This window comes from Haliotis rufescens, unplaced genomic scaffold, assembly GCF_023055435.1.
Source record: "Haliotis rufescens isolate VD_foot unplaced genomic scaffold, xgHalRufe1.0.p SCAF_7, whole genome shotgun sequence".
NCBI classification, from domain to species: domain Eukaryota; kingdom Metazoa; phylum Mollusca; class Gastropoda; order Lepetellida; family Haliotidae; genus Haliotis; species Haliotis rufescens.
The window spans coordinates 4,455,514-4,468,890 of record NW_025964361.1 but is presented as its reverse complement, the minus strand read 5'-3'; the positions used below and the strand labels follow the sequence as shown (position 1 = coordinate 4,468,890).

Genomic DNA, 13,377 nt, shown 5'->3' with positions numbered 1-13,377 from the left:
GAGCATATACAATATCAGAAATGTGGCCGTACATTGATTTCCAATATGAAATGATACACCTTCTGAGAGGGCTGAAACAAACGACGTCATAGCCTTTTCAGTACGGGTGCCAATCTTGGTGCTAGGCTCTCGGCTGGCTTTGCATACCGCTCAGTGCCGCACTGTGATGACGGTTTCAAAAACATGTACATTGTATCAAAAGTGTTACAACGTTCTTATTCCTTCACACAGTGTAACCCAAATGTATAACATGCAACCCGAGTTGATTGTCTTTCCAACAGTATTTCAAGTCAACAAATCCAAATAGGTCTATGCACTGCCTAGCCATTGATAAAAGTGCTGGTATTGTAAGTTTCCTACTTTTCTACATTAATCGTAATATGGGAGCATCCGAACGTGGCAAGTAAACTCAAGTAAACGCCCTTGTTTGAAATCTAAATGTTCAATAATCCATATTATTTGAAAGTACATATCCTAACGGCGATAGACATATGACATCTATGTCGAAGTAAACATTCATTGATAATTTTCCATGATTTATATTTACCGAAACAAAATCCCGATGAAATTGTCAGTGTATTTGACCTCAAAGCAAAATTGACGGAAGTGGTCGTGATTAGTTCATACGCAGAATGTTTCAAAGATTATGTTACAGTGCGAATGACAGTTTGGAATGAATATCTTGAAGAAACCCCGGTCACGTCCATGTAGGTTTCAGTGTCCGTGCTCTTTCATTTGTGATAAAAACAACTTCGGGGTAATTGACATCGAACATTTTCAAAGCACAAAACGTGAAAGATCGCTAAACAGCCCTAACAATAATCAAATTGATATCGCTCAATTTTGGACATTATTATCATATCTTAATATTTAACGAGATAATAGTAAAGTACTATTATCCAAGCGTCAGTACATGTAGCTTCAATCAAAATCGTTGAAACGTTTTTTTATGGGCAGCAATCCCTTCAACAATCCAATTTCCGATCACTCGTAACTAGGGCGCCATGTGTCATACAAGCATTGCTTCGTTGTGCAATCACACAGACCGCTTATTTTTATACTTCGGGTGTTATGATGTGTTGTTAATGGTATATATCTTACTTATAAAAGGTTTGAAACGAGATGTCATTGGACAATTTTAATACTTGAATTTGAAAGCTCAAGAAGCGCAGAACTATATTTAATGCAAGGAAACTATAACTTGCACAGGTGAAAGAAGACAATATTATTGTTTTTACGGTACAATTATAAGTAATATCTATATTAAGTGGAGGGGAAATTACGGAAATATGAATTACTTCGATTAAAGTAGTGTTAAATGTATATACAGTTCATGTGCTCTGAACAAATTTGTTTCACTATGACCACCAGAAAACATACATTCTCGTCTCAACTTGTACTTCGTACTTGGTTGCCTTACTCAGACCTTTGCTAAAAATATACTTGTATGGGTAGTCCATAAAATACACCTCTTTTTCTTTCATATTGTTTTATAAATGCAACTTTAGAAGTGTATTTACACCTAGGTATGTACATGTACATTCAAAGACATTCGTGAGTTTATTTCTAGTACAGTTTCCAATTTATCCCATTTCTTAAAGAAAAGTTTGAAATAGATAATGATTGTAGGTCAATGAAAGTAATGGAATTATTTGTCATGTAAGGAAAACAATATTATTGATATTGAACTTCGAACAAATAATAAGCAAAATCTTTAATGTACTTATAGTAAATGGTTTTCAGTTATTATGTCTTTCTTTTGGCCTGGCTAAACTACAGCTTGGAGGGAACATATACACTTTAAAACTGTGAAAAAAGAACCACAAGAGATTATCATACGTTTATCGAGAGTACAGTCTACATCAATAATTTATGAATCTAATATTTATTAGATCTAACATACATGACAGAATAATGGAAATACGACTTGTCGTGTTAAATATATTCCATTTTCTGAGGAAATTTATAATGTATATTTGATAATATATATATATGTACACAATTGGTTATCACTTATCTTGTACAATCACAGCATGAACCATGTATATTAGACTCGCGGAAAATACCACAAACCAACATACCGCAATTATCACAGTTTGAAAACAAATCGAAATCGAACTTTACAGCACATCGTATCAATGAGCGGTCAATGACCCAAACGCAAAAAGAAATTGCTGCCATCATTATAGGAGTTATGTTCATGTTTTCAATAGTTGTATTATGTTTGTATCGCGTGTACCATCGACAGAAAGGGGGGCCGAGCTACCACATGTGAAACCGACTTTGAGGCAATCGTTTTCAATATGGCGTCGACTCACGTTAGATGTCGTGTGCCCACTTTTGAAATATCTTTTTGCGACGAAATGTGAAACGGTTAGGGAAATCATTCACACGGTCAGGTAGTTTAAACACATGGCTCTTAGTCATATGAAAAAAGTAGCAGTTATTTGTCGAAGCGGGCGAGCATGTAGGGGAACTGTTAGACAATAAATCGCGGCACAGCCATATGATGAGAACGTGCCCTGTCGATCACTTTGGGCTTGGCCATTGAATATTTGGTCATGAACTTCCTTCCCATAAATATACACTTTACACCTTAATATTAACGATCATAGCTATCCTTCCATGTCTTAGATGTGAATATTTTCTGTAAATCAGCATCAAAAACAGAAAGACGGTTGAAAAGGGACTTTTTCAGGGGACAACAAAGAGGGTGTAAAAAGTGAGGGACTATATAAGGCCCCGTGACACCAAGAGGGTTAACATTTCAAATATATGGTAAAATTCCATCTTGTGTGACATACGTGCTTGTAGACAAGCATTTGAACTATTTAATAAACTTAACAATGCAAGAGTAGAAACACATGTTTGAAAATGAATATGAAAGAAAACAGGGAAGTTAAATATGTTTGATAATTTGCATACCTGTGGGTGAATATTTTCAGAAAAAATTGGCATTTTCATATCTGAAAATGACAAACTACATGTCGGTATGTTCGCAGACATGCGTATGCTTCAGAACGTTGTACATAGCTACTTCCGAGCTCATCGCCTTGACGTTGATTGAACGTGACTGTTCGAGTTTTTACGTTGACATACGAGAATTGGATATCGTCTGGTCTTGTCATGTATGTAGTAGTGCCTATAGTCTCATGCATGCAATAGTTAGATTGGAGTTAGGAACACAAGTTAACGTGAGTGGATGATATACTGCAGCATCGCATGTGTCATAATATTAATGCTACAACAGAGGGTCCTGGCTAGCGTGATACTAAATTGTGTGGTAAGCGTTTAAAACGACGATGAAACACTGTTTTGTGTTACGTTAACATTTACTGCTTATCGTAAACGTCGCACACAAAAGCCCAGTATATAATCGAACATGGACTCGTAGGTTGGTTATAAGCGAGTTACATTGTGATTAATATAAATAACTTTGAGATATTCCATTGAATCTAGCTTTGTTCTTGAATCGTCTAAATGGGGGCCCATGTTGCAAATTCACAAAAACGTCACAATTCGCTATGCAGAGTTGCGTCCCTTAGGCGTGACAAAACCTATGATTGTTGGATCGAAATTAAATTCACCCTGATTATGTTTGCAAATATGCGAGCACTATGCTCTTTGGTGAAACTGAAGTGAGACGTCTAAGACCTGCATCACTTCAGGATTTCCTCCCACATCAACTGACGCGCTATTATATAACAGAAATACTGTATAAAGCAGTATTTACCAAAACTCCATCGTTTACAAATTTAATACGATTTAAACACACATTCGCGTCGATCTGACCGACTAAGTAACAAGTATACTCCTCACTGACTAAAGGTGAGGTGAAATTGGGTATAACGTCGCGTCCAATTATAAAGCGACGTGCATGTACGTGTGTGTGTGTGTTTGTTGCTGCTTGTACTCGTCCGGACTGATGCCGATTTATAGTGCTAGCTCACTGAGATACCATGCCGCAGTTTAACATGAATACCCCACTCAGACACAGTATACTGACTCCGAGCCGACCAGTTCTTGTTTTAGCCCCTTAATGGCGAGCGCAAGACAGGGAAACAACAAGTACCATCTTTTAACGTCTTTTGGTTTGACGCGGCCGGGTATCGAACCCCAGACCTTCCGCTCTCCTGGCGGACGCTCTACCACAAGACCACGAAGGCGGCCTCACTGACTAAAGCCTTAACATCAACTAATGGTCACCCCATCCGTCTCCACACAGCAAGACCACCTGTCAATGATCACCCCCGGGTCACGGTGACACGCTATCGGAAAGGTTACACATATAAAATCCGATCCTAGCCTCATTTAATTCGGTTTTAACATGAAACATCGGATGCTTGAGTCCCATTCTCCGCTGGAATCGCCAGGAGGTTTTACTTGGGTTGAAGAAGTAGCATAGCTAATTTTATAAGGTAAAGATGAAAAAATAACACAGAAATAATCCTGAAAAAACCGTGAAATGCCACTCAAAGAAGTCGTGAAAAAAAGGTTTAAAGGATAAATCGAAGGATGGATGGTGTAAACAAACAAACAAATCTTTTTGATCGCACAATTTATATATATCATATAATGAAATAATATAGAACAAATTAAAAACATATGGTGAATAAAGAATAAATAAATGGATGGTTTATGGTGTTAAACAACAAACAAACGAACCTTACAGATCACATCATTAACATAACTAAAGGTTGACTTCCATATTCACAAGAATCGACTGTACGATTCCGACTAGATCGTGAGCATGTACTTTTGAATCACTTTCAAATAGTGCTTATACCAGGTATTCGCGGAAAGATGGCGGTGCCCTGCCCAACTGTTGGCATCCGTCAAAAATGCATGTAAAGGCAAGTCAATTGATCACCTAAAAAAAACCCACAGGAACATATGGTACAAGTCAAAATAGGGAATTACATCGGAGATAATTTTGTCACTGATGCGTCAAATTTGGAAATGTCCTCCACATGTCTGTCATAAATGTTTTTTGAAAACTTTACTGGTGCCTTCAATATTGTAACCTTGATCAAACATTTTTTTAGTAAGAGACGCATGCCACTCTTTGAAGTCTTCGTAGAAAGAGCATGGTCGATTGTACCTGAAAAGTTGTGAAATGTAGACACCGAAGGTTGGAGCTGCAGGAATACTGCCAGACAAAAAGGGAAAGTTGACTATCAGAAAGTGGAAGTCTTGTTTTTTGTCGCTCTGAATCGCTATGACTATGGATAAATATGAAACAGTTGAGGCGGTTTCACTGGTGTCTTTCTAGATTTCAGGTTCAGATGGGTAAATCAGTGGAAGGGCATTGGCAGTTTAACCGGTATTGAACGATATCAGATCATCGACATATCTGAAGCTGAAGTTCAACTTCTTGGCCAAATTTCCTTGTTTTGACTTTGCCAATTCGAGGAGGAATTCTGATTTTCAGGAACAGATCAGCCAGCAGCACAATTATTGCTCATGGGGATGCCTATTTGCCTAATTGTCTTGCCCCCATATTATCAATAAATGTTATCAGTGAGGAGGTCATTTTCACATATTGTTTTGTCAGTAAACTTCAGATGACATTAAATTTGCTTTAATTTTTTACAAATTGTCCTGAACTTTTGAAGAGGGATATGTAACTATATCTGTGATTAATGACTAGTGTTCCATTGCTCAGGAAATGAACCCATTTCTTGTGTCCCCCGCCGTGATATTCCTGGAATATTTCTAAAAGCGGCGTAAAATCATACTCACTCACTCACTCAAGAAATGAAGTTTCCGCTAAAGTCTGCCATCTAAAATGATGGTGTACAAAGTTGAAAAATCATATGTTTTGACAGAACTGAATTGTGTTCTTTTCTGAGACAGCAAAAATGCAAAAAATCCTTGGCGTTTTTGAGAATCCACTTGGTATTAATTCCAGTCAAATACGTTCTGTGAATATAACGAAAGTCCTTCAATTGTATTAAGGATTATGGTTTATCTTTGAGATAGGGATTCGGTGGTTAATTTGCAGGACCCAGTAATATTTCTCTCTTTGTGCGGAGTTTAATGGAGCCTCGGAATCCAGTACAAAGGTGGATGGTCATGTCTTCAGGCTTTAGCGTAGAGAGTTGAGAATACTGAAACATAGTTTGGCATATTACTTCCTCCTTTAATATACGGCCTTATATGTAGCGTTATTTGATCTGTCACTTATTCTAAGTTTTTGTTATCAAACAAAGTAATGAAGCAATGATAAAAAAATAAAGGGTAAATCGACTGAAGGATGATTTAAACAAACAAACAAACAAACAAACAAAAAAAAAAATAAAAAAAAAAATATATAAATAAATCAGATCACACTATTAGCAAAATCATTCAAAACAAATTTTAAAATACAATGCTTCAAATAATAAATGGATAAATCGATGGATTGATGGTAAAAATATAATAAATAAATCTTACAGGTGACAACAGTTTATTCAACCTCAAGTAATTCCGCACGCCAAAAATTATGTCTTTTAATACCCGGAAACGTTGCCAGTATGAGAAAGTCTTAGAAGGATCCAAAAGGGAAATTATAAACCGCATTGACCTACACCACGTATTATAGCCAAGATGCAATAGGCGCCAGTTTCAACGCAAAACCTCTGTTGAACTTGTCTGATTCTCTTTAACGTAATAGGTCTCTATCTTCATCTAAGACCTTAGCGTCATCCGAAACGCTGTTAAAATTGGAAATGTAAAAAAATCTTGCATTTTCTGAAGAAAAACAATCACAGATCTATTTGAGTTTCTCGTTAAGTCCTGGCAATATTGTTTTATTTTTTTATCGTCTTGATAATACCTTTCTGCTGAGCTGGGTTTCATTTTCTTGTTCTTTTTTATTTTGCAGCTTTTTCGTTTTAACAAGGAACGCGGTTTTACCTCTTTGAACAACGACTAAGGTCACAAAAGCTGTATCGATACATGGTGTCATGACACGATAGGTTTGTTGATAGAATGTCATGAGATACATTTGATACAATTGATCGACACTTGTCATGACAATACGTCTTACGACGCCATAAAAAAGATTAATCACCACACACCCAAGGTATGTTAAACCTTTCGCGAACATCTGCCCTCACTCATTCATCAGTGAGCCGTTCAAATATTTTTAACCGTTATGTTGGCTTTTACGCCCAATGGAATCTGTTTCGACGTATAATCGAGACTGGTTATTCTCTGGCCTTGACGTTTGATATTAAAGTAATCTATCAGATGTCTTTGTTGTACCAAATGTTTTTGATTTTAAACGTTTTATAGCTTTCACAGTATATATACGAAGTAAAAAGATGCTTCGGTGAATCGTTCCGAACAAAGTAGTATTATTTATGGGTGATCCATTTGATTTTTTAACGAGTATACGATTACAACTCCCACTAACGTACCGACCTCGACTGAACTAAGTACGCAAAAGTCTCTTAAGACAGTGGAGAAAACAGTAAGTAATTAAAGATATACTTTTTCAAGATTTCCAAACACAATACAACTGAACATTTCGAGATACGACATCCCTGCCTAATACTACTAAACTGACGGTCAAAAGAAAATATACCAAGTTGTTTTTTTAAGTGATAGAAAATTGAAATAACTGTTGTTAAATTTGATTATGTCTATTTAACCATCACTCATTCCTGCAACAGTTTGTAAAAAGTGTGGCTGACCAATTTTGTGTAAAAAAGAAATTGGTTCAATGAAGACTGGGGTAAAAAAACACATTTGAAACCACATGACCCCCACCATGTTTGAAATGTTGTAAATTTGACCCGCAAAAAGCAAATTTATTGATTTTCAGTGCCTAAGATACCCTTCAGCAGTAGTGTATAATGTGATCTAAAAAAGAAAAATTATAAATGTTTTAAATCCAATTATATTTTAAACAGTAAAACCATGTAGAAATATTCTTTGAGTGCTGATAAAGGGCTAGTACAGCTGATTAAAAAAATATAAAATATTTTCATTTGTAAATCAAACATGTGAAAAAAAGGTGAGAGGTATAGTTTCCTTCGCCTCTCAGTTTATTTTGTTAAATTCCATGCTGTTAAAAATTAACTGAATTTAATTTATCACACAAAGTTTAGGTAATTCCACAAAATCAACCTTCTGCATAAACGTTTTTCACGTCTATTGTTTACAATCAACTTCAATCCAAAACCATATTACTTCATTCAAGAACATGTATCCCCGGCTTATACGCCGATGTTTGAAGGGGAGCGTTGTCAATGTTGTAGCTTTTGACCACTGCGCTCGTCCTTGAGCACCGACAAGGAAAAACACATTCTCACCAAAATCAATACCGACTTAAAACAGAAAATCCCCGGTGTTTTCTAAATTAACCAACGCCACCTCGTCAGCGAAACGGGTCTAGATTCCAGGTAAAATACGAAAGCAGCGTCGTATCCAATTATACTTTAATCCCTCAAATTGCAGAGACATTTAACTCCATAAAACACTCATCTCCACCACTGCCAGCTGTGGTCAACCTCAACGACACCCATCCGCGACCCCTAACATTCTAAATGAACAGAAAATCCCCAAAAGTTGAATTACTTTTAAAACGATGTTTTTACGGCAAAATATTTTCAAAACTTTTATTAACTTTTAAGAAGGTAGAATTGGGGTATTTTTCAGTGCGCGAAACGCTGTTTAAATGGCTTTTGTTATAAGCCGTCATTCATCCTTTTAAATCCCCGTGGTGATTCCGCAACAGAATAGTTCCTCAAACTCCTCCGCTCGCCGTGTTTGTTGTGAGTGAGTGAGTGAGCGAGTGTGGTTTTAGGTCGCTTTAAGCAATGTTCCAGCAATATCACGGCGGGGGACACCAGAAAATGGGCTTCACACATTGTACCCATGTCGGGAAACGAACCCGGGTGTTCGGCGTGAAGAGCGAACGCTTTAACCACTAGGCTACCCGACCGCCCCGTTGTTGTAAGAACCTACTTATATTAAGACTGATCACAATTTGTCTTTTCGATAACTAAGGGTAACTGTACCCCGAAAGTGTGGAACATTCCTCATGCTATCAATCACTGGTTTACTTGGTCCTTACACGATTATTTGCAGACTCGGTTCATCAAAAAGTATTTATCCTCATCAGCTGTTGTCACCACTGTTGGCTGCATCACTTAGCGCTGCTTCAGTGTTTCGGGGGATTCATGCTTCAGCTGTTGGTGTATGGCTGTTAGTGGCATTGTTTGTTTGTTTGTTTGTTTGTTGTCTGACGCCGCAGTCAGCAGTATTCCAGCTATATCACGACGGCCTCCGGCTGGGTGAGGTGAGGTGAAATGGGGTTGAGCCAGACAGGGCAACAAAAAGTACCATCTTTTAACGTCTTTTGGTATGACGCGGCCGGGGATCGAACCCTGGATCTTCTGCTCTCCGGGCGGACGCTCAATTTGAGGCTTGGACAAACTAAGCGGTTTGTTGATACGAACAATATCCAACGCTGTTGGGGCACGATGACTTACAATCAACCAGGTTACGTATTGAAATCAACCTGACCTGAAATTGGTGAGGTGAGGTGAGGTGAGGTGAGGTGAGGTGAGGTGAGGTGAGGTGAGGTGAGATGAGACATCGCGTTCAAGATCATTGCACGTATACAGCCACGTGTATGCTACCCCACTGAGATCGATACCAAGTCGCAGTTCAACATAAATACAGTAGTGAGATAGGCAGTGTGCAAAACATGAATAGACCCCCTTGTAAAACTAAACTCATGGGCAAACGAAAGTATTAACTTTTTACATTGATTTTTCCCCTAAAACTATCAAAGTGAGAAAAATGATAAAAGGCTTAAAACAGTTGCCAAAGAACTGCACAATCAATCTCCAAAACGCAACGCTTTGGCCGTAAAGATCCACGTGCAGTGGCCAAAATTCACCCAACAGCTTTTCCAGGTATTCGTAAAATTGCACGTGCTGCATTTGTATTAAAAGGCGATGACCCGTTGCTAAGACATCACATGTAATAAAAAAAAAGATATGCCACGGTTAACTGCGGGACAAAGAGGGAGAGCCATAGGTATGGAGCAGATGGAAGCCAACCACACTCAGATTGCAAGAAACCTAAAATGTACACGGGCAACGGTCGTCAGACTGTTTCAACGCTTCAGACAGACTCGCAGGACACAGGCAGACCAAGATCGGGCAGACCACGAGTGACAACGCAACAGGAAGATCGGCATTTGCGCACGTACCATCTGCGCAACAGGTTCGTCAAGGCGACGGAAACGGCAGCAACGGCGTTAGGACACCTAACGACGCACGGTGCTACTACGTCTACATTTACGTGACGCAGGTATTAGAGCTCGCCGTCCCTTCCTTGGAATGGCATTGACCCGGAAACATCGACGTCGAAGACTGCAATGGGCCAGGACAGTAGGACGTTGGCATGTCCGTGATTGGCAGAGAGTGCTTTTCTTTGACGAAAGCAGGTTTCAGCTGTTTCACAATGATGGTGGAGCTCGAGCGTTTGGTGCCAGGCTGCATTCAAGAAGTTCATTCCTATGGTGGAGGTGGTGTGATGGTTTGGGATGGAATTTGTGGTAACCTCAACGGCCAGCGATACAGAGATGATGTTCTCCAACCAGTGGTTCTTCCATTCCTTTGCCAACAGCAACAGGGAACAGCCCTGCAGCATGACAACGCTAGACACACACTGCAAGGCTCGTTCATAACTTCTTGAATACGAACAACGTCAACGTTCTTCCGTGGCCAGCACTCTCACCTGACTTGAATCCAATGGAACACTTGTGGGATGATCCGAAGACGTCCACACCCACAAGCAAACCAGCAACAGCTTGCCGACGCCTTAAGAATTGAATGGAATTGGATTCCCGAGTACGGCTGTCAACATCAATGAGGTGACGAATCTGGGCGTGCATTGGTGCTCACGGTGGTCATACTCGTTACCCAGCGTACCAGGTATCCGTTGAAGACTACAAACGTATCAAGACAGTACCTGATTGATCATTCCTGTGAACTGTGATCTGCCTACCCCCATGTTAGTAAACGCCATGTACACGTCGCCTGTTTTGAGTTTCGCACTGAAATTGTGCATGGACTATCGCATGTGACCCTTTGAGCGAATACACCATCATTGAATAACATTCGCTTATTTTTTATTTATTTATTGTATTGACCATTAAACAATGGTGTATACTTTATTAATAAGCCACTAGTTTATGTGTTTATGTGTCCTTTGATATTATGGCTGAATTCCACTACTACTACTACTACTACTACTACTACTACTACTACTACTACTACTATTACCACTGACCCAATCTTGGACGCGACGTTAAACCCCATTTCACCTCACCTCACTACAACTGACCCGTGGAGACCTTGGGTAGAATAGGTCTTCAGCGACCCATGATTGCCGTAAGAGGCGACTATGCTTGTCGTAAAAGGCGACTAACGGGATCGGGTGGTCAGGCTTGCTGACTTGGTTGATAAATGTCATCGATGCTCATGATATCGGTCACTAGATTGTCTGGTCCAGACAAGATTTTTTTCAGACCGCCGTCATATAGCTGGCATGTATCTTAGTGCGGCGTTAAACAACAAACTACTACTACTACTACTACTACTACTACTACTACTACTACCGCTACTACTACTACTACTTTACCGTACCACAACTGTGCCTGTAACACTTTTTGCTGGGGAGGCGCGGGGGTGACAATGTGGGTCAAACTTGGTGATGGGTGACGGCGGAACCGAAGACTCGTCATCATCCGGGCGTGTGCTGGTGCTACTTCCGCCCGATCTGGTCCTGCGCACAGACGACCTTTTGCCGCTTCCGCGGTTCTTCCTGACCAACGTACCGCTTCTCGTCAGCATTGACATGCTGAACAGCTACATCACGGGGACGATGGCAAGATGTAGACACTGCTCATCTGTGGAAATAAAAAAAAGTTAAAGAAAAGCAACAGAATTCTTTTCATAATCATCAGACATCTCTTCTACACTTTGTACACTTTCGATAATGTGTTTATGATTCACACTAGTGACACCATCACAAACACATGCAAAGGCAAGTCAAATGTTCACCTGAAACAAAAATATTGTACAAGTCAAAATAGGGAATTGCATCGGACATCATTTATGTCACTGATGCGTCAAATTTGGAAATGTCGTCCATATGTCTGCTATAAAACGTTTTGAAAGCTTTACTGAGGCCTTGAATGTTGCAACCTTGATGAAACAACTTTTCAGCGTATGACATTCTTTGAGAGAGGGATATAATTTTAACACCAGGGCGTGCTGTTGTATTTTTTGTTTGTTTAAATGTATTAAGGTATAAAGTAGACCTATTTCATTACGATTTGTTTTACACTTCACTGATTTAACGTGCATTACGGGTGACATATAATGGTCATGGCAGATTTGCCTCCTTTGGCCGTGCCAGGATCCGATGCTCCGATTTTCTCCGATACCTTATCAGTACCATACACATCCCTTGGGGCTCTCCGCCCACATGAAGCTGACACGCCGTGATATAATTGGAATACTGTTCACAGTGGCGTTAAATAAACCTCACTTACTCATTATGGAGAGAGAAAATACATTCCTATAATTAATAAACCACAAATAGCCAGGGAAAAAATGGAATCAGAAATGCTTCACCTTAATGTTAAAACTTAAAATAAAATAGGAACAGACAACCTTTTCTTGTTCAGACATGTATTGTTTATATTGCTTATTTAAGAAATAAACGACGAGTTAGAGTTGATTAACGTGTTGAACGTGACGTCACCTATCCCTATCCTATGACGTTACCTAGCAACGGGCGTGATAATGGCCCGTCGTCAAACAGTATGAAGGCATTATCAAGTTACAGTTGCCCGCTCATTTCTGATAACATGCGGGCGGTTTTATAATAATTCTATCCATTTTAGCTATAATGTACGATAAATAATTCCCACTCGTCGTTTATTTCTTAAATTTATTATGTTTCAATCGTTATCGTTATATTTACATACAGTTAACTACGGTTATAACGAAATCTAAGGGACCTCTAATTTTAGTTCGTTATAACCGTAGTTCGTTATAAGCATATATACAGCATAACTTCAGCAAATAGTCGGGACAAAAAAGTAAGTTCGTTATATCCGTCAGTTCGTTATAAGCGTGTTCGTAATAAACGTAGTTTACTGTACATCTCTGTTATAAACGATTGGACACTTTACTCATTAAGGGTCGTAGTAAGTTTACATTTAAACATCTCAGACTTTGCTAAGTGTACTTTTGTATTGTGGTTTTCTCCCCCGTGGATGATGATATAATAGCTTACTATTGATCCACCTAAAGAATATGGTTCATTCAATAGACACTGACGGTTAATATGATTCAAGTGAAA

The 13,377-nt window shown here is 39.0% G+C and overlaps 1 protein-coding gene across 1 annotated transcript in view; it reads right to left on the bottom strand.

Annotated features, from left to right (window-relative positions):
* LOC124118434 (transmembrane protein 272-like) overlaps window positions 1-13,377 on the bottom strand; it is a 120,887-nt gene that overhangs the window by 17,146 nt on the left and 90,364 nt on the right. The window contains exon 2 of the mRNA XM_046480545.2: window positions 11,652-11,914. Coding sequence (XP_046336501.1) covers window positions 11,652-11,864 — 213 coding nt within the window. The 5' untranslated portion in view covers window positions 11,865-11,914. The remainder of the gene's footprint in view (window positions 1-11,651; window positions 11,915-13,377) is intronic.